Source organism: Lampetra planeri, chromosome 44, assembly GCF_965212315.1.
Source record: "Lampetra planeri chromosome 44, kcLamPlan1.2.h2, whole genome shotgun sequence".
NCBI lineage: Eukaryota > Metazoa > Chordata > Hyperoartia > Petromyzontiformes > Petromyzontidae > Lampetra > Lampetra planeri.
In genome coordinates this window covers 4,659,070-4,681,075 of record NC_136150.1, presented here as the reverse complement: position 1 = coordinate 4,681,075, position 22,006 = coordinate 4,659,070, and the positions used below count along the sequence as shown (strand labels likewise).

At 49.8% G+C, this 22,006-nt stretch overlaps 2 protein-coding genes across 12 annotated transcripts in view; one reads left to right on the top strand and one right to left on the bottom strand.

The window, feature by feature from the left end:
* Nucleotides 1–8,688, top strand: part of LOC144732861 (transmembrane and coiled-coil domains protein 2-like) — an 82,970-nt gene extending 74,282 nt beyond the window's left edge. For all 3 annotated transcript variants that reach the window (XM_078614497.1, XM_078614496.1, XM_078614498.1), the window contains 5 exons: nucleotides 749–1,075; nucleotides 2,030–2,168; nucleotides 2,721–3,108; nucleotides 3,700–3,835; nucleotides 3,955–8,688. In XM_078614497.1, coding sequence (XP_078470623.1) covers nucleotides 749–1,075; nucleotides 2,030–2,168; nucleotides 2,721–3,108; nucleotides 3,700–3,835; nucleotides 3,955–4,281 — 1,317 coding nt within the window. In that variant the 3' untranslated portion in view covers nucleotides 4,282–8,688. The remainder of the gene's footprint in view (nucleotides 1–748; nucleotides 1,076–2,029; nucleotides 2,169–2,720; nucleotides 3,109–3,699; nucleotides 3,836–3,954) is intronic.
* Nucleotides 8,673–21,893, bottom strand: HMCES (5-hydroxymethylcytosine binding, ES cell specific). 9 transcript variants are annotated; one of them, XM_078614502.1, is made up of 8 exons: nucleotides 21,807–21,893; nucleotides 15,534–15,821; nucleotides 14,536–14,670; nucleotides 13,987–14,115; nucleotides 13,307–13,626; nucleotides 11,884–12,097; nucleotides 10,762–10,960; nucleotides 8,673–10,032 (listed from the first exon to the last, which is right to left on the bottom strand). In XM_078614502.1, the coding sequence occupies exons 2-7, from the start codon at nucleotides 15,720–15,722 to the stop codon at nucleotides 10,802–10,804; spliced, it is 1,146 nt and encodes a 381-aa protein (XP_078470628.1). In that variant the 5' UTR covers nucleotides 15,723–15,821; nucleotides 21,807–21,893; the 3' UTR covers nucleotides 8,673–10,032; nucleotides 10,762–10,801. The 9 variants fall into 9 exon arrangements, with proteins under 9 accessions (XP_078470628.1, XP_078470625.1, XP_078470629.1 ...); XM_078614499.1 differs by having other exon boundaries at nucleotides 8,673–10,960; XM_078614503.1 differs by having other exon boundaries at nucleotides 8,673–10,957; nucleotides 21,807–21,890.
* Between the last annotated feature and the right edge of the window lie 113 nt (nucleotides 21,894–22,006).

Genomic DNA, 22,006 nt, shown 5'->3' with positions numbered 1-22,006 from the left:
GGCCAGTCACTCTTCTCCGAGTTTTCCAATTCCTGGAATCCTTGACACTTCGAAAGCGTGGCCTAAACCATATTTTCCAGGGGGCCCACAGCATTGCTGCATTATTTAATGAGTGTGTAACTCTTCGTGGTCACCCACCCGGTTCGATTAACGCTGTGCTGTACCGCCATCTGCTGGCTGGAGGTTGTTATTGAGTCTAGTTTTAGCTCCTGCTCCATTGCTCACAACTCAAAGGGGTCTTTCTCTGTATGCAGGGCAGAGTTGACTTGCTGTAGTCATTTAGTTCTGGACTCGCTAATGTTTTTACCAAATACATTTTGACCTTTGACTATACTTTGCCCTGGACTGAACAACACTTGACATGGACTCACTAACCCGAGACCTGGACTAAATAGAATGTGAGCTTGACTATGGATACCGCAACGAGGTTATGACGAAAACTGATGCAACGGAGTCTGAGTCTGGAAGATAGAGAAGAGGAAGAGCTGGGATCAGATTCATGGGCGAGACATTGTCGACAGAGACTTGGCACAATGGAATCTAACAAGAACAGCGTGAGGGAAGGCGGCAAAAGATTGGAGGGGGTGGATGAAACTCGCGTTGACAGCACGTACTGTAACACAACGCTGCCTGACGACGACGACGATGACCTTGACTTGGGACTAACTCAACTTTCACCTCGACAAACCTTCCACGTTGACCAACCAACTCTGGTGACCCCTCCCTGACCTCCGCGCAATCCACACAGCTCGCGAACAACGCCGACCGGCAGCAGGTGGGGCGCATCAAGAACGTTTTCGAGAAGAAGAACCAGAAGTCGGCGGCGGCAATCGCGCAGCTGCAGCGCAAGCTGGAGGGCTACCGGCGGCGCCTGCGCGACGTGGAGCTCAACGGCGCCGGGCCGGGGGGCGCCGGCCTCGGGGGCGCCGGCCTCGGCGGCCGCCCGGCCAAGGGCGTCCTGGGCGGCGTGACGCAGGGCCTGAGGGGCGTCTCGACGAGCGTGCGCGCCGGCATCAGCGGCTTCAGCGAGGGCGTCGTAGACAGCGTCCGCGGGGGCCTCTCGGGTCTCTCCCAGGTGCGTGTGGGGTCGAGGGGGGAGGGGGGGGTCGTTGGGAGGTGGAGGTCACGGGCTGTTGTTGGTGCGGTGTGTACGTGCGTGTATGTGTGTGTACGTGTTTGTATGTGTGTATATGTGTGTGTACGTGCGTGTACGTGCGTGTATGTGTGTGTATGTGTGTGTGTGTATGTGCGTGTACGTGCGTGTATGTGTGTGTACGTGTGTGTATGTGTGTGTACGTGTGTGTATGTGTGTATATGTACGTGCGTGTATGTGTGTGTACGTGCGTGTATGTGTGTGTACGTGCGTGTACGTGTGTATGTGTACGTGCGTGTACGTGCGTGTATGTGTGTGTACGTGCGCATGTGTGTCTGTGTGTTCGGGGCTCGCACTGCCTGGATCAGTGACCAAACATGTGTTAGCTTAGTCGCCATAATTTAGTCTGTTTAGTTCGATTCAAGTGGACTGCATCCTTTAGAATTTTTGCCAAGTCTCAAGTCTGTGAGTTTAATTTAGTCAGCAATTTTTCATAAAAATGTTTATTAAATGCTAAGTTAACACTGGACCGTGTTTATTTAGTCAGATTTTATAAATTTTCATGGCCAAATGAAATCCACATACTTAGGACGTGACGAAAATTTCACAGGTCGTCGTCAAATAGACCAAGACTAAATTAGGACTCCGCTCATCGGATTATTCTAGATTTCTGGGACTACGTTGTGGCTGGTAGAGGGCAGTGCAGAAACATCCATGGTTGTCGTGTACTTCCATGCTCCCACATATATGCTCTCCGCCTTCACCAACCCGCCCTGATCCGTGTGATGAAATTCACTCGAATAACTCCCACGACCCGGGCGGCGTTGGGAAGCCCTCGTCCGGCAGTGGATCGACAACCGGGGCCGTTACGAGCGCGCGTACATCCGTCTGTTCCACTCTTTATCGCTTCGTCCCGCTCGCTCTCCGTCGGTGTAGGTGACGCACAGCGCGGCGGGGGCTGTGGTGTCGAAGCCGCGGGAGTTCGCGACGCTCATCCGCAGCAAGTTCGGCAGCGCCGACAACCTCAACGCCCTGGAAGAGGGTGGCGGTGGTGCAGATGACTCCGCTGTGTCCGGTACGCATGCGTACACACGTCCAAAACACTACGCATGCACTCAGCGCACGTGCGCACACGGCGTACGAACGCGATGCCGGGCACGCGCAACGCACGCAATGGTGAACCGATGTGTCGAGCGGTGAGCGGGGCTAGCAGGAGTGATTCTTGGTTCGAAAAACGATTCGTACGCTCACTTGGTACACCGAATCGTGCGTGTGTGTCTGTGCGTAGAAGTCTATTATTTACAATCTGTGCTAATTATATACAAATGTTATCGTTAGCTTAATGAAACCAACATCAATAAATATATGTACTAGGCAACCTACGGGTCACCGCGGAGAACAATGCAGCACAACAACGATACAGGCACAAAGCGATTCTTGACACAAAATCACGACCCTCCCCCCCGTAATTGCGATGGTTCTTTGACTCGCGAGGCGGTCGGAGTCGACAGATCGTTGACGTAGTGGCGCCGAACGTAGTCAACCGCGCTAATCGGAGGCGCTCCACGAATAACGACGCCATCGCGACGCCATCGCCTCTAACGAGCCCCCTCGCAATCCCTCGCAGGTGACGCCCACCACTCGTCCCCGCGCCTCTTCGGCAGCGACGACGAGGACAGCTCCAGCTCCACGTCCGACTCGGGCGGGGGGGGCAACAGCACGTCGGGTCCCGGGGGACCCGGCAGCCCCCGTCCAGGGGGGCCGTTGTTGTCCGTTGGGGGGGGCGGCGGCTGGGGCCCGTCGGAAGGGACGTTGGCAGCAGCGGTGGTCGGCGGAGGAGGTGGAGCGGCGGCGCAGCTGCAGCTGGGCTCGGCGGGGCTGGAGGCGATTTTGGAGGAACTGCGGGAGATCCGGGACGCGCAGTGCAGGCTGGAGGAGGCGCTGGGCGAGCTGAAGAGCCAGAGGCAGCATGACTACGCGCTCATCAATCAGGCCCTGCACGAGGAGCACTTCAAGTGAGAGACGATGACGCGGCGAGGCCCAGAGATCAATCGCTTGAAATTATAATTTGGGAACGTGCGTTTGTCCGGGAAAGCCTCACGGAGTCTCGAGACTCTCTTGAGAGAGAGAGAGATGTTGTGCATCGAGTCATTTGTTGAGAATTCAGTTTTTGTGTTTGGTCACCATGTTACATTGCAAGTGTGGTGCTGCCACTGATGTTGCATTGTCAGGAGAAAACGAAATGTATATAGCCGAGACGGACATTCGATTCATTAATATAAAATTATAATCGACTACTTTTTGGGGTCAATTACTTGGGGCCCCTTTAACGAAAATGACCGTCGCCCCCTACAGCCCATGGCCAGTAGCGAGGACTGCAGTTGAGAAACACTGGTCTGTTCTGTTTCTCACCTGTGCCATCTGTCTCAAATCTTCCATTAGCCCCAAGGTAAAATGTTCACGGTGTATAAAATTGTAAATTATCTACTGTCGTGCACAAAATTGTGTGCGTGTTACACCGTGATTGTAAGAATCGATTGTAGCTGATAAGACGTTGGGCGGTGTAGTTTTAATCGCGGGACGCATTTTGTCGTGGGCGGCCGCAGGTTTGAGCGTCTGGAAGAGCAGCTCAACGACCTGACGGAGCTCCACCAGAACGAGATGATGAACCTGAGGCAGGAGCTGGTGAGCATGGAGGAGAAGGTGGCGTACCAGGCCTACGAGCGAGCACGAGACACGCAGGTAAGATCCCCATCACCAGCTCGCCCGCTCACTCACTCGACGCCGACCTACGACAGTCGCCCCTCACCCCTCTCCCCTCGCGGCTCCCACTCTCCGCCCTCTCCACCCGCGACTCCCAGGAGGTGCTGGAGTCGTGCCAGACGCGCGTGTTGAAGCTGGAGCTGCAGCATCAGCAGCAGCAGGTCGTGCAGCTGGAGGGGCTGGAGAGCGCGGATGCCCGCGCGCTGCTGGGCAAGCTCATCAACGTGCTGCTGGCCGTGGTGGCCGTGGTGCTCGTGTGCGTGTCGGCCGCCACCAGCTGCCTGGCACCGCTTCTGCGCACTCGCGGCGGCGTGCTCTCCACGCTCATGGCGCTCGCCGCCGCCGCGCTCACCTGCCGCCACTGGGACGCAATCGCCAGCATAGTCGATGGCATGCATGGGCAGGGCCACTCGGCGCAAAGCTGACGAGCCGAGTGCGGGCGAGACAGCCGTTGAACCGGCTTCCCTCGCTCCCACCCGTGACCCGTCCACGGCCCTCGTTGTTAACGGACCGGACTGCCTGAAAATTGAGCATTGACAGAGAGGAAGTGTGATTTTTTTTTTTACCGCACCAACGACGCACATTGCGCCGCGGATGTCTGCGCTAAAATCTCAGCAATCGATTTATTGATTGATGAAGGGGGCCCCCTTGCAGCCTTTGTGGCATTGGGAAAGACTTTGTGAAGGCCCCAACGTTTAGCTCGCCTGTGTGTGCCCATCGTGGCGATTGTCCGTGGATATGCAGTCCGGCTACTTGCGACAAAAGCCATCGAGGGTGGTGCGAGCGGTCTTAACGACCGTGGCTAGACCGCCGGCTCTCACGCCTGGAGAGTGGAGAAGCTACCCACGATGGGAGTTTCCATCGAGAGCCATCTTTTCCACGTCCCGGGGGGGGGGGCGGCAGTGGTGGGCTTCAACGGGGCGTGGGACGGCGGAAAGAGCGACTTTCGCTCGTTTTATTTCACGTTTTTTTTAACCAAAGCACACCTCCCGGGAAGACGCCCGGACCTGTCGCATGACTGTGATGTCCTCGTTCCCCGACATCCCGTGACCTTACCACGACCTTGCCGTGACCTCCCCGGCCGCCATCGATGAAGCACAAGGGTCAAGGCTGACCGCGCGACTCCGCAGCATCCTTGTTTTTGTTTATTTAAAGCAAAATAACAAAAACTGAAACGCAAGCTCTTTCCTTGTTTACACCGAGCCGAGTGTACAACTTATAGTTTCTGTTACTTTGTATTTGTATTCATATTTTCGCTTTTTTAGCAGCTTTTTTCATTATATTTTATCGTGAAGCTTATTGTTTTATAGAAATCTATTTAAAATGTTTACAAAGGAAGAAATGGCACTGCTAAGGCTTGTGCCGTCTTCCCTAGCCAATCACTTTTTAGACTTTTAAAGAGGACGGGAAGGCGAGAGGGAAGGAAGGAGGGTACTTACAGGTGGTTGGGAGGGAGGTGAAAGTGAAGGAGATGGATTGCCCGGGGGGTTGGGGCGATACAGCAAAACGATTTTTTTTATATATATTTAAGTTTGCAAAAAAAGCGGTGGGAATGACTATGCTAGCAACTGTGAAGCCGCACATTCCAGAGACGGATACGAGTTTGAGCGTCGTGCGTACGTGTGTGTGTGCAGAGGAGTTGGGAAGTTGAATGCTGAAGGGGTTGACAATAAGCCTTGTATGGTAGAGCACGCCCCCCTCGCTTGTTGAAGGAGGAAGCAGTGGTGGGAGGGGTGGGGGGGGGGGCGTTAAGAAGGCGAGTCTGACGGAGCTGTGAGTGATGGGCGAGAAGACAGGAGGATGAGAAGGCAGTGTTCACATTGCAAGGGCCACCTACCTCCTCCTCGTCGCTTCAAGACGTCCAGCGTCGCGAAAGTTTCAACGGCGGAAAAATCTTTGACGGTGTGGGTTTCCGAAGGACAATTCGGACGAATGAAGCTTCTGGCCAAAGTGGTGGACTGGGGGTGTGTGAAGTTCAGATAGGTCTCTCTAGCATGACCTCCGGAAACTTTTGTAAGAAAAAAACAACAGTGTTTAGTTTTTTTTTTTGAGAGTTAGCAACAAGTTTTCACAAAGGATGAATCTACAGTAACGAAGCTTGGGCCCTTTTGGGCCCGCGTGATACCCGTGGTGTCAATGCGTTGGGCCCTTTTGCACCTTATGGGTGAAGTTCTTGGCCTCGGTCGGGGTGCAGCATTGAGAATGCGAAGTTGGGAGCTGAACAAAGCGCGGATCTGAGCGCGTGACCAAGGACTGGGATTGTGTGTGTGCTCGCGCGCGCGGACAGAAACGTCTCTCTTAAGATGCGTGTGCAATATAGGGCAGAGGTTGGCAGGCGTAGCACGTCCATGGTTTGTGTCGGTTTAAGATTGAAAGGGGTGTCATTTTTATTGAGGAATTACAGACGGGCAATGTTGGCTACTGTGTGAGGTTGTTGGAATCGGACGTGGGTTGAGGCAGTGATATGTGACTACAGAGACGCTACTCAGGAATCAAACGGTTCTCATCACCTTGTAGTTACATGCTCAGGCTATGTGCTCTGGGCTGTTCGACAAGAGTTTGAAGCTTCATTAATGACAAAACATACTTTCAGGTGACTTTCAGGCCACCTCAAGCGATGGAGCTCATCAGACGTGCAACCATTCGCCCTTCAGTGATTCGATTCTCATTATTCTGGGTTTGCGATACAATTAAAGAATTCGTGATTTTTCCTAACAGTGGTGAATGTAGTAGTGCCTCTTGTGGCTGGAGGGTCACGTGAACCAACTTGCACTGAATACGAACTGAAAATAGTCAATTCTCACTCACGACTTGATGCATGTATCGTGTTAGAATCGATTTCAATCGGTGTTTCGTTACACGCCCTGACGTCACATCCAATACAACACTCTTACTTTCAGAGGTCACTACTGACATCGCTAGAGTGCACCTTCAAGTCACTTTAATGTCATCTGTTCTCATTAATGAAGCGTTCAACTCTTGTTGAACAGGCTGGACACACAGCCAAGGTACATATCTACCTGGAAATTAGCGCTGTTTGTTTTTGAGTCTTGTCTTCCTCTTTTAAGGTATCGGAACATTATGGCACCGACCAATGTTATTTATAGCAAGAAGTGTGTTTCTCGTGTTGGCTCAGCACGGGAACAAATGGTGGCGAAGCGCACAGCAGCAGTGGGTGACGGTGGGCTGCGGACACAGCAAGCAGCAGCTCGTCAGAGGAGTGCAGTGCAGCTCATTATGCAAATACAATCAACTAAACGAGCGCCGTTCATTCAGGGAGTTGTGAGAAATCCAATTGTGTGACCACAAGCAGCCAGTTGTCGAGGCTCAGATACCTCTTTTTCCACTGCATAAGCGAGCCGTGCCAATCGTGAGATTTTTCCACTGCAGAACCCGAGAGCCGTGCTGTTCACATCACATGCACAGAATGATACGGTGACTTTGTGTCTTTACAGCACAATGACATCACACTCACCTCATTAGCACGGTGGGCTACGTACAGTGCGAAAGAAGTTAAACTTACGTATGTAATGAACATTTTAATAGCCGTGCCCCTGGCCCTGTTTTGCCCCAAGCCAAATTCAGATGTATTCTGAGAGCAGTTTATCACGATTTTCAGTTCTGCCTCAGCACGACAGCCAGTGGGAAACACGATAAGGGCCATCATGCTGGCTCGGCTCGGATGTGGCAGTGGAAAAGGAGTAAATATGAAGCCTGGATTTCAAGCCTGATTCCACAGGTGCTGAATGTGTCTTGGAAGGCGGAATGTGTGCGGTCGGTCGGTCGGTGTTGAGATGTTCTGAGTGCCTTCGTTGTCATCGATCGCCGCCATGTGCCAGCGACACGAACTCCTCGTGGTACTCTGTGAGAATATTTGGTGCGGCGGTGAGAACGTGCGGGGCCAGGTGTATGTGGTTTTTAGAGCCCGCCCGTCTCCGCTCCCCTCCCTGTGCCGCGCTGGGAGCTCAGTTCGGTAGGCTTGTAACGATTCACCAACTTGCAATTGATTCCTACGCTCACGATATAAACATTAGCATCATCGGCCACGATCAATCCACTGCTGGATGGAAGACTCTCCAGGCCTTTGCCATCTCTCGCCATCCTGCAGCGTGTATACACACACACACGTGTTGAATTGTGTACACATTAATTATTTATGATTGAACGCAAAGTAAATGCACGTTACCGTGCGGAATAGTAGAACAAGCGAGATGGCAAAACGATTGAATCAAATTGACCTTTGGTCGTCACGATACATTGAATCTTAGAAATCTGTTAATATTTGTACGAATAAAACAGCGAAACATGCTGTGAACCAAGTTACTTGATTTCCGGCCACAGCTAAACATTGGTGGCAAGTGAAATCTCAACTAGCGACCCACCCCCCCTCCTCTCCTTCACTCGCCAGCATGGTGAGGTCTGGTCAAAGAACCCTCACGACGGACATGGCACTGTAAGGCCTTCCTCCAGTAGTGGATTTGACAAAGAGACGTACTCTATAAAGAACCCATTGAAACCCAGGGTCTTTCGGTGGAGACCTGTGTACAGATGAACAAATGCCATTGTGCAATTTTTACAATGAAGAGTAAATATTAAATAATAAAACTACAAGGTGATTAAATATAAAAAAGTTAAAAAATTACCCAATTCTTCACTTATATCATTGCAAGCCTACTCGTGAGGTGGGGATAAGTAGTGATGTGCCCATGGTCACTGAAGTGTATGAAGTAAAGGCATATACTGTAGTAGGAATTAAGCAATACAAAACATACCCTTCGCTTGGACTTTAAAAGCAAGACAAAAAAACTTGAAAATAAACAGTTTTAAACATGCCGTGCTTTATTTGTACTTTGTGAAGTCCAGAGTTCCGTAGTAACACAAAATAACACCTAAGCGTCGTGGAGAACATTCCAGACCTAAATCAATAACGCCCAACTTCCTACCGTCTCCACGTAAGTGTTTTTCACACATCCCATCAGCCACACGGCCTTCCGGGAGTACAAATTTGCGGTATTGGTTCAATACGGGCACTTTGGAGTGGTTTTGAAATTCGGTCAGCAGACCGAGCCCAATTCTGCCGATGAGACGCTGAATGTCGAAACCAAAATGTTTAAGTGGAGACGTGGGGAAAGGAGAGTTTGAAAAGTCTGTAACCGTGAAGCAGCTCCAAATGCGGCTCTCGGAGAACATCGGAAACTTTGTTAAATTAATGCAGCACAAATCACAACATGAGAACATAACTCTCATCATCATTTACATTGCTCTCAGGGTCTCTTCTATATCACAGGGGCAAGGCTAATCAAAGTGCATTGTCAGAATTTGCATGACGTTTAACTTTACACAGATGCAGTATATTTTGGTGGTCCCACACAACATTGAATGTTTTCTTATCTGGTTTGGTCATTTCCAGTTATGTTTCTTCATAGGCCAGGTGTGAATCTTGACTTAAAGCTTTCTTGACTGCAGGAATGTATATATTTTGGGTGTTTTGGTAAAGTCACGTAGATAGGTTCATAAAAAATAACAAAAAACTACGACGTTTCGATCGCAACACATGACGAACGCTTGTGTTGCGATCGGAACGTAGCTTTTTTGTTATATTCTTTGAACCTATCTACGTGACTTTACCGAAAGACCAAAAGAAGAGGCCATGTGTGCTGGAGTAAAGTGTGGGTATTCCCACCCCTTCTAAGACATCTGGCCAGTATGAAAGAATAGGCCAAAATACCCTCTTACGGGACTCTCAAGCTCACTGTAGTAGAGACCCTTCTGAGAGAAAGCAAATACACAATGTTTTCTAAACTTGAACCGTTTTCACATTTTCTTCCAAGTGTAGTTACGGAAAAAATACCCCTGAAATGGAGATCAACTCGAAAGCCCCCTCGTCTTCAACAGCATACATCTGCTGAGAAAACTAACATGAACAGTGACGAGGCTCAAACATTCAACAAACATTGCACCGTCAACACACGGGTAGAGGTCCCTCAGTGTGGCCCTCGCTCTCCGTTGCGGCGATTGACGACAACGTCAAGAGGTGGAAGCGAAGATCCGCGCGATCGTCGACTGACGGCCACGAGTAATCGAATGTCATTTTTGGTGAAAGCGACGAATGGCTGCATTGCTTCCAGGGTTTCGTCGCAAAGCTGTGTCGGTGGCTCAACTCGCTCTCCCTGTGCCTGCAACAAAAGTGAAGTATGAACAAAGTAAAAAAAAGGTACCTTGGTGACATGTTTACAGTCTGTAAAAGGGCGAGTTCTAGTGGCTGGTTGTCTGGCTCGTGTTTGCTTCGCTCGTACGGATAAGGTCCAGATAAAGTGCAGGTTCAAGTAACTGGATGACTGGATTTGTTAGGGGTAGTCATATTACACTGGTCAACAACAAAAAAACATTTTTTTCTGGCCTGGACTTTTGCAGTGCTCTATCACATCTCATTTTTATGCTATCGGCATACCCCATTTTCATTGATTTTACCCGAAATTAACTCTGTCACTTATGATTGCAAGTTGTTGCGAGTCAGTGACTGCTTTAGTGTTAAAATATGGTGCTGTATTTTTAGGATAGTGTGTTTATAATATCATTTTATGTAGATATCCACATTTATTTAATATTTTTCTTCTGCAGTTTTTATTGAAAATGCAATATCTGATATATCAAAAACCTGATGTGATAGACAAAAACTGATGCCAGATTTGGAATCGGCACCCCAAATTTACCTTAAAACCGTTGGAATACCTTATGCCAGAAAAAGTGTGTTGACCAGTGTTATTATTGGGATGCCTATGCAATAACCTCTTCTTTTCGACATTGCCATATAAAGAAACGGACACCACTAACTCTCTGCCACCTGGGACGAGTGACACTGACTCAACGGTGTTTGCATCTCTTCCACATCACTTCACCCCCACCAGTACATCTCGCCCTCCTCGCTTCTGTACGAGGTGGCAGTCAGGCAAGCCTCATCCTCTTCGTGACCCTTCCCTCCGCTCCCTCCTCGCCATCATTCTCCTGAGGCTCCGACTTTGTGCTCAATGGAGAAGCTCCCTCCTTCTTCTCACTCTTCTTCAGCCAGTTCATCATGAGGAGGCTGCTGCCCTTGGGTTTCTGCTGCCCCGAGGGGCAGGGGAGAGAAGGAAGATGGGAATCGGAGGCACGGTTACGGCGTGGGCGTCTCATCGATTCTCTCCGATGCCATCTTGGGTTGTGCCGCGCGTTGTTTGGCAGTGACGTCCTGACGTTTCACTGAATACGCTGGGGAGCTTCTTCCCAAAGAAGCAAAACGTCGGACATCGCTCCAAACAACGCTCGGTAACAACGCCAAACACCGTCGGCAGCTACACAGCACAAGTGCGAAAACCCAAACAGTATGAATTGATTCATTTATCCATTCAAATAATATCTCGTGATATGCGCATATAATCATGCGTGTGAAAATTGAATGCGCTTTGTGAAAATGAAGCGTTAGCTTTTGGGTCGTGGAATAAATGAGCCATAACAAGATAGACTATATGTGCATGATACAACGTGCATTTAAATAACCAATTCTAACACTAAAATTACGAGACTTATCAGGCAGAAACAATGTGCACGTAGCCTAGAAACGAGATTAATAATACGTGTGCCACGTGTGTGGGCCATGTGTGCCGGCGTCACAGTGCAAATTTGAAATATTACCCATAAATTACACTGTGGGGAAACGCACGGCAATCACCGCCCTCCGACTGAGAAACTCCTGCAGACTATGTCTGTGAATCGTCATGCCTTCATGCGTGATAGCAGTGCACTGTAATAGTTGTGCGAACACCAAATGATGCCGTGATTTCCCTTCAGCGCCATCCCATTCTAGTTTGGGCCAAAAGACAATGCTCACTCGCCCTTTCTCAATCTGCCTCCAGACGGCCGTGAGACGTTTTTTTTCTGGGTACGCCGTGTCTCGCCAGGCACCACGTGTTTTTTTTCCGGACATGGTGTATTTACCAGGTGCATTGCCGGGTGCAGTACTCTGCCCGATGCCGTGTTGTGCATCGTACCGGCTTCTCGGCGGTGGCAGGGGCATGCGGCCGTGCCTCGAGCACGCACTCGGGCGAGTTGTTGCGCGAGTTGTTGACGAAGGTGGAGACGGCGTGGAAAGCCACGCGCTCGCTCGGCCGCACCAGCTCCTCCAGCGCCGCCTTGCCACCGGGCAGCGTGCCAAAGTCCAGCCAGCGCCGCACGGCGTCGTCATCTTCTAGGATGGCCGGCATGCTACGGCACAAAGACAAAGATCCCCCGTATAGCCTGTAGCAGACTGTTGGGGCAAGAGCTGTTAAAGAGCACCTATGAAGGCCAGCACCACCCCCGATCGCCTTTGTCTCCCCAGTGGTGATGTTTTTACACATCGCTCCAATTCCTCATTTAAAGCTGAGTCAACCTAGGGGAGGCCCAGGACCAGTTCAGATAATCGTCACTGGTGTTAGCCTTCAGCAGGAATCAAACTCATTACTCCCGAGTTTGTAGTAAAGTGCGCTAATTACTACACCACCGCTCCACACCACAGCGCTTGTGCCAGGCCAGGTGCACTCCGAGGCCACATGAAGTGTCGAAGGGTGGCTGAAAGTTCACGGGACAGTCCTAGGTGCCATGGGTTAACTCTCTCAGATGACTGGTGGATGGGACCACCTGTGCCCCCTACTGTGCCAACTTGCTGCATTTTCGCCGCCTAGTGCTTTGCTCATTGTGAGCATTGCTCCTCTGCCCTCCATTGTTGTTGGAGCGCAACTGCAGCGTCCTTCATAAGCCTCCTCTATAGAGGCTGATCTGGACTGGTACTAGTCCATCTCTTCTCTGGCCTATGCCGTGCCAGTTTATCCCCTATCCGTCCAAACAGAAGCTGCTTGGACATGTGGTAACTGGGCATACGGGCTACATGACCCAGCCAACGCAGCCTTGCCCGTCGGAGCTCACTGATGGGAACATGTCCAGATCTATCAAAGATTTGTGAGCTCTTCACACAACTCAGCTTCTACACAGCGTTACGCAGCTGGCAAAAAGATTATGCCACTCGGCTGAATCGGACTGAGAACTCTGCTGCCAGACTGGAGTTGGTCATAAGCACAATACCCAGGTACGGAAACTTCTTCACTCTCTCAGACACAGACAAAAATCCCCCGTATAGCCTTCAACAGTATGTCGGCACAAGTGCTGTTAGTGAGCACCTATGAAGGCCTGCACAGCACACGAGGAGGTGGGTGGCCACCACAGCGCCCGGCTGCGTTTGTCTCCCCAGTGCTGATATTTACACCTCGCACCGGGTACTCATTTGAGACTGAGTCGACCTAGGGGAGGCCCAGGACTGGTTCAGGTGTTGGCCGTGAGCAAGAATCGAACTCGGGTCTCTGCGTTCGTAGCGCAGCGTGCTAACCGCTCACACTACCGCTCACACAAGCATGCTCACACACACACACGCGGGTGTACCGGTGGTGCAGCCAGGCCAGGGTGGGCGACGCGTCTACAGTGATTACGGTGAAGGTGTAGAGGGGCTCCTCTGCCCCTGCACCCTGCCAGCACTCAAAGAGACCCGCCATTGTGAGGGGACGCCAGCCACGCCACTCCTCAACCTCCTCCTCCACACCGCAGCGTTCCTCCTCCTTCACCTCCTCCTTCACCTCCTTCACTTCCTCCTTCACCTCCTCCTTCACCTCCTCTTCCTTTTTCACCTTCCCCTCCTTTGTCACCTCTTCCTTCAGCTCCTCCATCTTGATCTTCTCACCGCTGGTGGTCGCTTCAGCCGCCTCCTGTACAAAGACGCGAGGAAATATTCCTCACGTAGACTTTAGAGTCTCAGCAGAATAAAGTTTCGTTAGAAAGCTACGATTAATGCCAGCACGGTGTACGAGGGGGCGGTGTGGTGCAATGCCGCACCTGGCCGCCTTTGTCTCCCCCAGTGCTGATGTTAACACACCGCACCAGGTACCTGTTTAAAGCTAAGTTATTATCATTAAGACATCACTGACTGGGTCACACTGGGCATGGCTTGTGGGGGGGCGGGGCGGTTCCTGTCTTCAGGAGGCAGGCTGGAATATTTACAGGGACCACGAGTAATCGAGCATAAAATAAGTCGATTGATCGACTTCACTGCACCCGGCTGTACTTACAAGCAGCAGGTGTAGGCGGTCGCGGTTCTCCGGTGCGTAAATGAAGTACGGCTGCTTGGTCTTGCCCCTGTGCCACTCAAAGAAGCCGTCGGCCACCACCACACAGCGCTGGCCCTTGTTGAGGGGCACCTGCGGTAGAGAGATGTGTCAGGCCCAATATCATCATTTTTAGTAGCACTTTACAACCAAGGTTCAAAGTATTTTTGCAATACCTCCCTCCGAATGTCACAGTATGTCAGGGCAGTCACGTCTACGATCATGCGCCGATTGATGATGCACACAGCGATGATGCACAGCGTTGGTGTACGGTGTTTTTTCTGCAATATTTTGCTGTCTTTTCTTGGATTTTCTGTTTGCACTCAGTCACATTCACTTTAAGATATTTTCTGTTCATGTTTTTGTTTGTTGCGGTTGCACCCGATTCAAGAGCCGAATAGCTCACAGGGCTATACCTAATAAATTAACTTGAACTTGATGATCACACGTAAAGAAAGGGTCACGCATTCATGGTTACGCGCAGATGAACAGACAACGCTGTGGAATCCACACCTGGTAGGACTTCTTCTCTGTCATGGTGTCGCTGCGGCAGTTGTTCATGCTGTAGGTGGAGCTCGGCTCACGGGACCACAGCGGCACAAGGCCCCAGCGCATCGCGGCGAGGACGCGCTCACCGGGCTCCGCGTCCTGCGGCGGTAATAGGGGCATCGTCATAATTTTTTTATCCTCGTCGACATTGCTGACATTAACACCAACATGATTAAAAAAACATCCGCATCCTGCCTCAACATCAGCAGCCAATTATCTCTGTACTTGTGTAAAAGTCTGCCCACGCCGACGGCATCTTTTATCGTGTTGCGATGGAACCATCCGTCTAGCATATGGAGACAACCTCATTGCTCCATCTCCGTGGCGGCCCCTCCTTTGGCTGCCACCACGACGTCATTCGTCTCGACCACCAGCCATCGTCTGCCGTAGCGTCGTGTCCTGCGTGTGTGCGTTTCTCTTCGCGTCTCTCAGTGCAATTTCGTGCATTTCTGTACGCTTTCCTTGTGCTCATTCAATTTATTTGTCAATGTCAAAATAGCAGGGTAACATACACTCATATTCTAAAAACAATATTTGTATTATTTTATTATTTCCCTTCTACGTGACTTCACCGAAAGAACCAAGAATATGAATCCCTGCAGTCACGAAAGCTTCAAATCAAAATTTAACATACACTCGTTAAAAACTTTGGTTATATTTTAATTTATCTTAGTTTTCCAAAAGCACTCCAACCTGCTCTCATCTGCCTTACAAGTTCATCATATACAAATTTTTTAAAACTATGGATCCTCACACAACAAAGATCCCCACATAGCCTTAACAGACTGTTGGGGCAAGTGCTGTGAGCTTAACTATCGGTATACCTACACATTGAATCTACGCATCATTACGTTGCAAATATCCAGAAATTACAGTAACCTCACGCACAGCCATCACAGCTCCTTCCCTGCCCGACCAATCCCTGCTCAGGGACTCCTGAGTCCCCTGTGGTGGCCAAACACCTGGCAGAAGTGTCGCTTGGACACGAGCACGGGGCAGAAAGTGCTGGGGCTCTTGTTGAAGGACGGCCGGTATTTGGTGGCGTCGCCATCCCTCCACGCCGGCACGGTTCGGCGGCCCCTTCTGTCCCGGTACGTGCACGCCCGAGACACCTGGCCCGCCGGCAGTGGGCACGCAGTGCGGCCGCACATGGTCGAGCCTGGTCGAGCCTGGTATGGGCGACCTGGCGCCGCCGGGAGTAGCCGAGGGGACGATCTGTGGGGTAGCGGATCCGAGTCCTGTTTCTGGACCTCCATCCCACACAAAGCAGAAGTTTAGTTCAGTTACTGGATTGCACTTAACCATGCTAGAACAACACACGGGGGAGGTGTTTGAATGAAGGCATCAAGGAGTCGCCTGATTGTGTTGGCCGTGAGCGGGAATCGAACTCGGGTCGCTGGGTTCGTAGCGCAGCGCGCTAACCACTACGCTACCGCTCCACACACACACACACGCGCGCGCGTCCGCGCGTCCATAGGTACACATACACGCGCTTGCTGTAGACACACAACTTTCAGGGTGCGTACGGCAGGAAACGACTCAAATAATAAACCAATGCTACGCGAAGTACGCCTTTGACCTGCAACACATTTGTATTTCACTTTACCGGCGAACAGCTGGCACACTCCGTTACGCTTCCGCACACGGGTCACATATCCTCAGCGCGACTTACGCCGGATTGGTTGTCGAAATAAATAAATTATATTCTTGGTTCTTTCGGTAAAGTCACGTAGATAGCTAATTAAAATTTAAAAAAATAGAAAATCATAAAAGTAAAAAAATCCACGACGTTTCGATCGCCAACACAAGCAGTCTTCATCAAGCGGAGAGAAAAGAGGGGGCTAACCTCCAAATGCAACTGCTTATCAGGGGTTCCAAAGTGTGGGTGGGTGGGGGACGAGAGCTGTGAGGCGTAAACAGCATGGGCAGGGCAGCCAGTCAGCCAGTGCTCGTGTAAGATTAGATAATGGGGGGGGGGAAGGGGGCAGAGATAGGGGGGGAGAGATAGGGGCAGAGAGGGAGGGAGGGGGGTAGAGATAGGGGGAGAGAAAGGGAGGGGGAGAGAGAGGGGGGGAGGGAGGGTGAGAGATAGGGGGAGAGATGGGGGGGGGTAGAGATCGGGGGAGAGAGGGGATATAGATAGGGGGGGGGGGGGCATTGCACCTCGCTACGTCGTGGGTTTTTTTACTTTATATATAAAAAAAAAAATTTATTCATTTTTATTTTCTATCTATGTAACTTTACCGAAAGAACCAAGAATATGAATTCCTGCGGTCACGAAAGTTTTAAGTGAAAATTTAAATAATTTCGAACTCGCACGTGATTGGACGCAGGCTGGTGGATGGAAGAGGTGGCGGGGTGGGGAGCGAGGGGTGGGGGGGGGGAGCGAGGGGTGGGGGGGAGTGAGGGGTGGGGGGGAGCGAGGGGGGGGGCGAGGGGTGGGGGGGGGGAGCGAGGGGGGGGGAGCGAGGGGTGGGGGGGGGGAGCGAGGGGTGGGGGGGGGGAACGAGGGGTGGGGGGGGAACGAGGGATGTGACGTCACGACGGATTGGGTCTTTCGGTAAACTCTAGATTTATATCTTCTTAGTTCTTTCGGTAAAGTCACGTAAAAGAACCAAGAAGATGAATCCCTGCAGTCACGAAAGCTTTAAATAGAAATCTAGATTTAAAGTCACATAGATAGGTTCAAATTAATAAAAAAAACTACGTTTCGATTACAAACAAACAAAATTCCCGCCAAAAAGTGAGGCGAATTTTTTTTGTAAGAATTTAAAGGCAACTGAGGGGGGGGGGGGGTAATTACCGCAGGGAATGTATTTAAAATAAATTAACACGATTGAATGGGCGCTAGGTTAAACGGTCAAGTTCACCACGATTTTTAAAAATCTATATTAAGCCCATCAATGAATATCCATGCATATTTTTTAGATCATTTTGCCAATCCGCTCCTGGTTGAGGCTTTCCCCACGACCTGGCGGGAAGCAGTACAGTTCAGCAATCCTGGTGCGTTTATCTGCCAGTGGGGGGGGGGGGCGATGATTGCTATGTATACTCCAAAGTGAGTACATTTGTTTCGATTTAAAGCTTTCGTGACTGCAGGGATTCATCTTCTTGGTTCTTTCGGTAAAGTCACGTAGAAGGGAATTTTTATTATTTTATTACTTCCCTTCTACGTGACTTTACCGAAAGAACCAAGAAGATGAGTACATTTGTGTTATTTAGTCATTTTAAAATGTGTTAAAGTATGACACTGCCACACGGTGGCGTCGCTTGCAAACTTCGTCGGTAGGGGGCAGAGGTCGCAAACGGGTTTTGATTCCTTACCCGTACCCGGCCGCACCAGGGTCGCAAACGGGTACGCGTACCCTACCCAATACCCGGCTACCCGTACCCGACCGGGTATCGGGTAGGGTATGGGTACGGGTACCCGATTGCGACCTCTGGGATGAAGCCATGTTGCAGGCGTGGGTGGGTTGATTCTAGGAACTTGAATTGTGAGAAGAGACAAGACGTTGGGAAATGAGTGACAAGCGGTTACTCACCAGTGACTCACGGCCTACCCGTACCCGGCCGCACCAGGGTCGCAAATGGGTACCCGTACCCGGCCGGGTATGGGTAGCCGGGTATCGGGTAGGGTATCGGGTACCCGGTTGCGACCTCTGGTAGGGGGTCTTTAACTCGGGCGGCCGGGGGATTTGAACCGTGAACGTCTGCAACAAACGACGACTGCTGGGCCATGTATGTGGGTCTCAGATCAAGTTTCAAGTTAATGTATTAGGTATAGCCCTGTGAGCCATTCGGCTCTTAAATCGGGTGCAACCGCAACAAAAACATGAACAAGAAAACATCTTAAAGTGACTATGTGACTATGTGCAAACAGAAAATCCAGGAAAAGACAGCAAAATATTCCACAAAAAGCACCGTACACCAACGTTGTGTGCAAAAATCCCAGTGGGATGCAAGTCAAACAACAAGACAACTTAGATTAAGGCCATCAGTCTAACTCCGTACAACACAAACATGGCCAAACTAAAAAACTTTTCGAAAATCACCAAAATAAAGCCATAAAAGCAAAATAACAGTGATCATAGGAACTGTGACCTAATTTTCACAATAAACCATAGCTGGCTGCATGAGTCACTCCACAACAGATGTCTATCGTGTGTGAAAAGAGCTTTCCAGTCGAAATATTCTGATTTTGAGTCTATGGGTCTCTGTGCCAGTCCACACGAGGTCCAATTGTGGCCACGAATTGCAACAAAGTTTGTTTTGAATTCCATACGCAGGTAATGGATACGAAGTTTCAGAGACAGCTTTGGGCAAATACACAAACGTAGGCGCATTGCAGAATCACCAATCGTACCCTGTGCTCATGATGGCTTTGGGTGATACTGTGGTTATCGATCTTAGCGGCTGCCCGAGTAATACCTGAACCCCGATACTGAAGATCCCCCACAACACGAGTTCGATTAGCCGGTACTGACCAGCGTGGTGAAGTATGGTCAAACAACCCCCCCCCCCCCTTCTTGGTTCTTTCGGTAAAGTCACGTAGAAGGGAAATAATAAAGTAATAACACATAATCAAATACAAATGTTTTTGCATTTTATTATTTAATAAAATACACATAAAATTGCATTTTATTATGTTTTATTTGTATTCTTTTATTATTTCCCTTCTACGTGACTTTACCGAAAGAACCAAGAAGATGAATCCCTGCAGTCACGAAAGCTTTAAATCGAAACTCCCCCCACCAAATCACAATACGGTGACTCCCTTACAACTTAAACCAGCAGTCCATTGAGGAAGGACAATTCAATATTAATTCCGTCAAGTTTATATTACACGTCCAAGCATATCATACACGTATATTGTTACATTCCACTTGTTTATACGGGGAAGTGATCACGCGCGCGTACTTTATGACACGGCATCTTGATATAATGATTATATTCTATTTATGATTTATTCAGCGTCCTTTATCAGGGCACTTTACAACGCAATCACATTGTGATTACCATACAGAGTAAGTTGATCTGTTAGCACCGCGTGTGTAAGGCCCGACACAGGCCCCGTACCGACCCCGAGGCCCCGAATTTTCAGTCACGATTCCCGCTACTTTCGCCGCCTCCTATCCGCTCTACGGATTCCAATCACCCCTCCCCCTATCGCGGGGCGGCCCCAGCACGCGGCGGCGAGGGACGCCGATCAAAATCATACAGCGGATAAGCGCGAGCCCCGTTCCCCACCGCGACTTGCGCCGGATTGGTTGTCGAAATAAATAAATAAATCTGAACTCGCGCGTGATTGGACGAGGGCTGGTGGGGGGGGGGCGAGGATGTGACGTCACGACGGATTGGGTCATTTGGTAAACTCTAGATTTAAATGATAGATTTGAAGCTTTCGTGACTGCAAGGATTCATACTCTTAGGTTTTTTCGGTAAAGTCACGCCGGTAAAAATAAAACAATAATAAAAATTCAAGTAAATCAATTAAATCACGACGTTTCGGAGACAACACAAGCTTCCTTCATCAGGTGTAAAAAAGGCACATCAAAATAACTGTAGTGAGAGTTATTTGTGATGGGACATTATTATACTGTATAGGGTAAGAGGAGGGGGGAGGATCCAAGAAGGACGGGTGCAGGGTGGGGGGCAGAGGTCGCAACCGGGTACCCGATACCCGGCTACCTGTACCCGACCGCACCAGAGTCGCAAACGGGTACCCGTACCCGCGTGTACGGGTACCCGTTTGTGACCCTGGTGCGGTAGGCCGTGAGTCACTGGTGAGTAACCGTTTGTCACTCATTTCGGGTAGGGTACGGGTAGGGAACGGGTACCCGTTTGCGACCCTGGTGCGGCCAGGTATGGGTAAGGAATCAAAACCCGTTTGCGACCTCTGATGGGGGGGGGGGTGGAGCCAGGAAGGTGATCCTAAAGGGCGCAACAAATGGTGAAAGTCACATCGATAGGTTAAAATTGATAAAAATAAAAAAACGTTTCGATTACAAAAAAAATTCCCGCCAAAAAGTGAGGCGATTTTTTTTTTAAGAATCTAAAGGCAACTGAGGGGGGGGGGGGGTAATTACCGCAGGGAATTTATATTCTTTGGGTCTTTCGGTAAAGTCACATAGATAGGTTCAAATTAATAAAAAAAATACTACGACGTTTCGATTACAACACGAGCGATCGTCATCAGGAGGAAAAAAGAGGGAGAAAGCTGCCGAGGAAGACTTTTAAAGTCACGAAAGCTTTAAGTCAAGATTTACCGCAGGGAATTTTATTTCTAACTACGTGCCTTTACCAAAAATAAACAAAGAATATTTAAAATAAATTAACACGATTGAATTGACGCTAGATCAAACGGACAAACGATCAAGTTGTTATTCTTGGTTCTTTCGGTAAAGTCACGTAGAAGGGAAATAAAGAAAACTATTATGATAAAATAATAATAAAAAATATTGCTGTGGATTTCACACCTGATGATGATTGCTTGTGTTGCAGTCGAAACGTCGAGATAATTTTTATTGTTTTATTTTTACTTTATTATTTTCCTTCTACGTGACTTTACCGAAAGAACCAAGAATATGAATCCCTGCAGTCACGAAAGCTTTAAATCAAAAGATCAAGTTATAACGTTCTGACCCCGTGCCCCTATTGGACATGTCAAAAAAAGAGCTTTACAGCTGTTCGGATTCCTCCTGCAATATAAATAAAGATGCTGATGATTCTGATCTATCAAAAAGGAGCTCAATAGCTCATCGGATTCCTCCTGCAGTATAAATAAAGATTTATAAAGTAAAGTTCACCTCCAGCTCAACCTCTACACGAGGTCGCCATATCACGATGCTCACCCATTCAGGAATCGACTTCTCGATTCGATCCAATAGTTATAATAGTTTATTTCGCCAGTGTGTGCGTGTAGATATGTATAAATGCTCGATGATTTACGTGCAACAATTACAACAAGAAAAAACCCGATATTCATCGATTCATATGAATAGTATCGCGAGCACAATCGATGGATTCATTTTGCAAATCGTCGTTGGAATCGATTCGGAATCAATTCCGTTATTGCGCGCGATGCTACAACCGCTACGGGAAATTCCGCGTGCAACAATCGCGTGCACTAGCACGCGCACAACATATACGGAAATGGAAAGAGACAATCGAATTAAATTCCTCACGATTCTAATCTATAGTATCGATCCAGTCACGACTAGATAATTTCCTCTGACCTGGCATGGGCCCGCGCGATCAATCACGTGGCGCGCGCTGAAACCCAAGAAACGCGGCGGCCGTGACGTCACACAGCTCGTCGACGTCACCGCCGCGGGTGACCTTGCCGCCGGTCGCGGCGGGCGCGCGCGCGGGCGTGGCGGTTGTTCTCGCGCTGCCCACGTGACTCCCCGTGGACGGACCAATGAGCGGCGGCGGT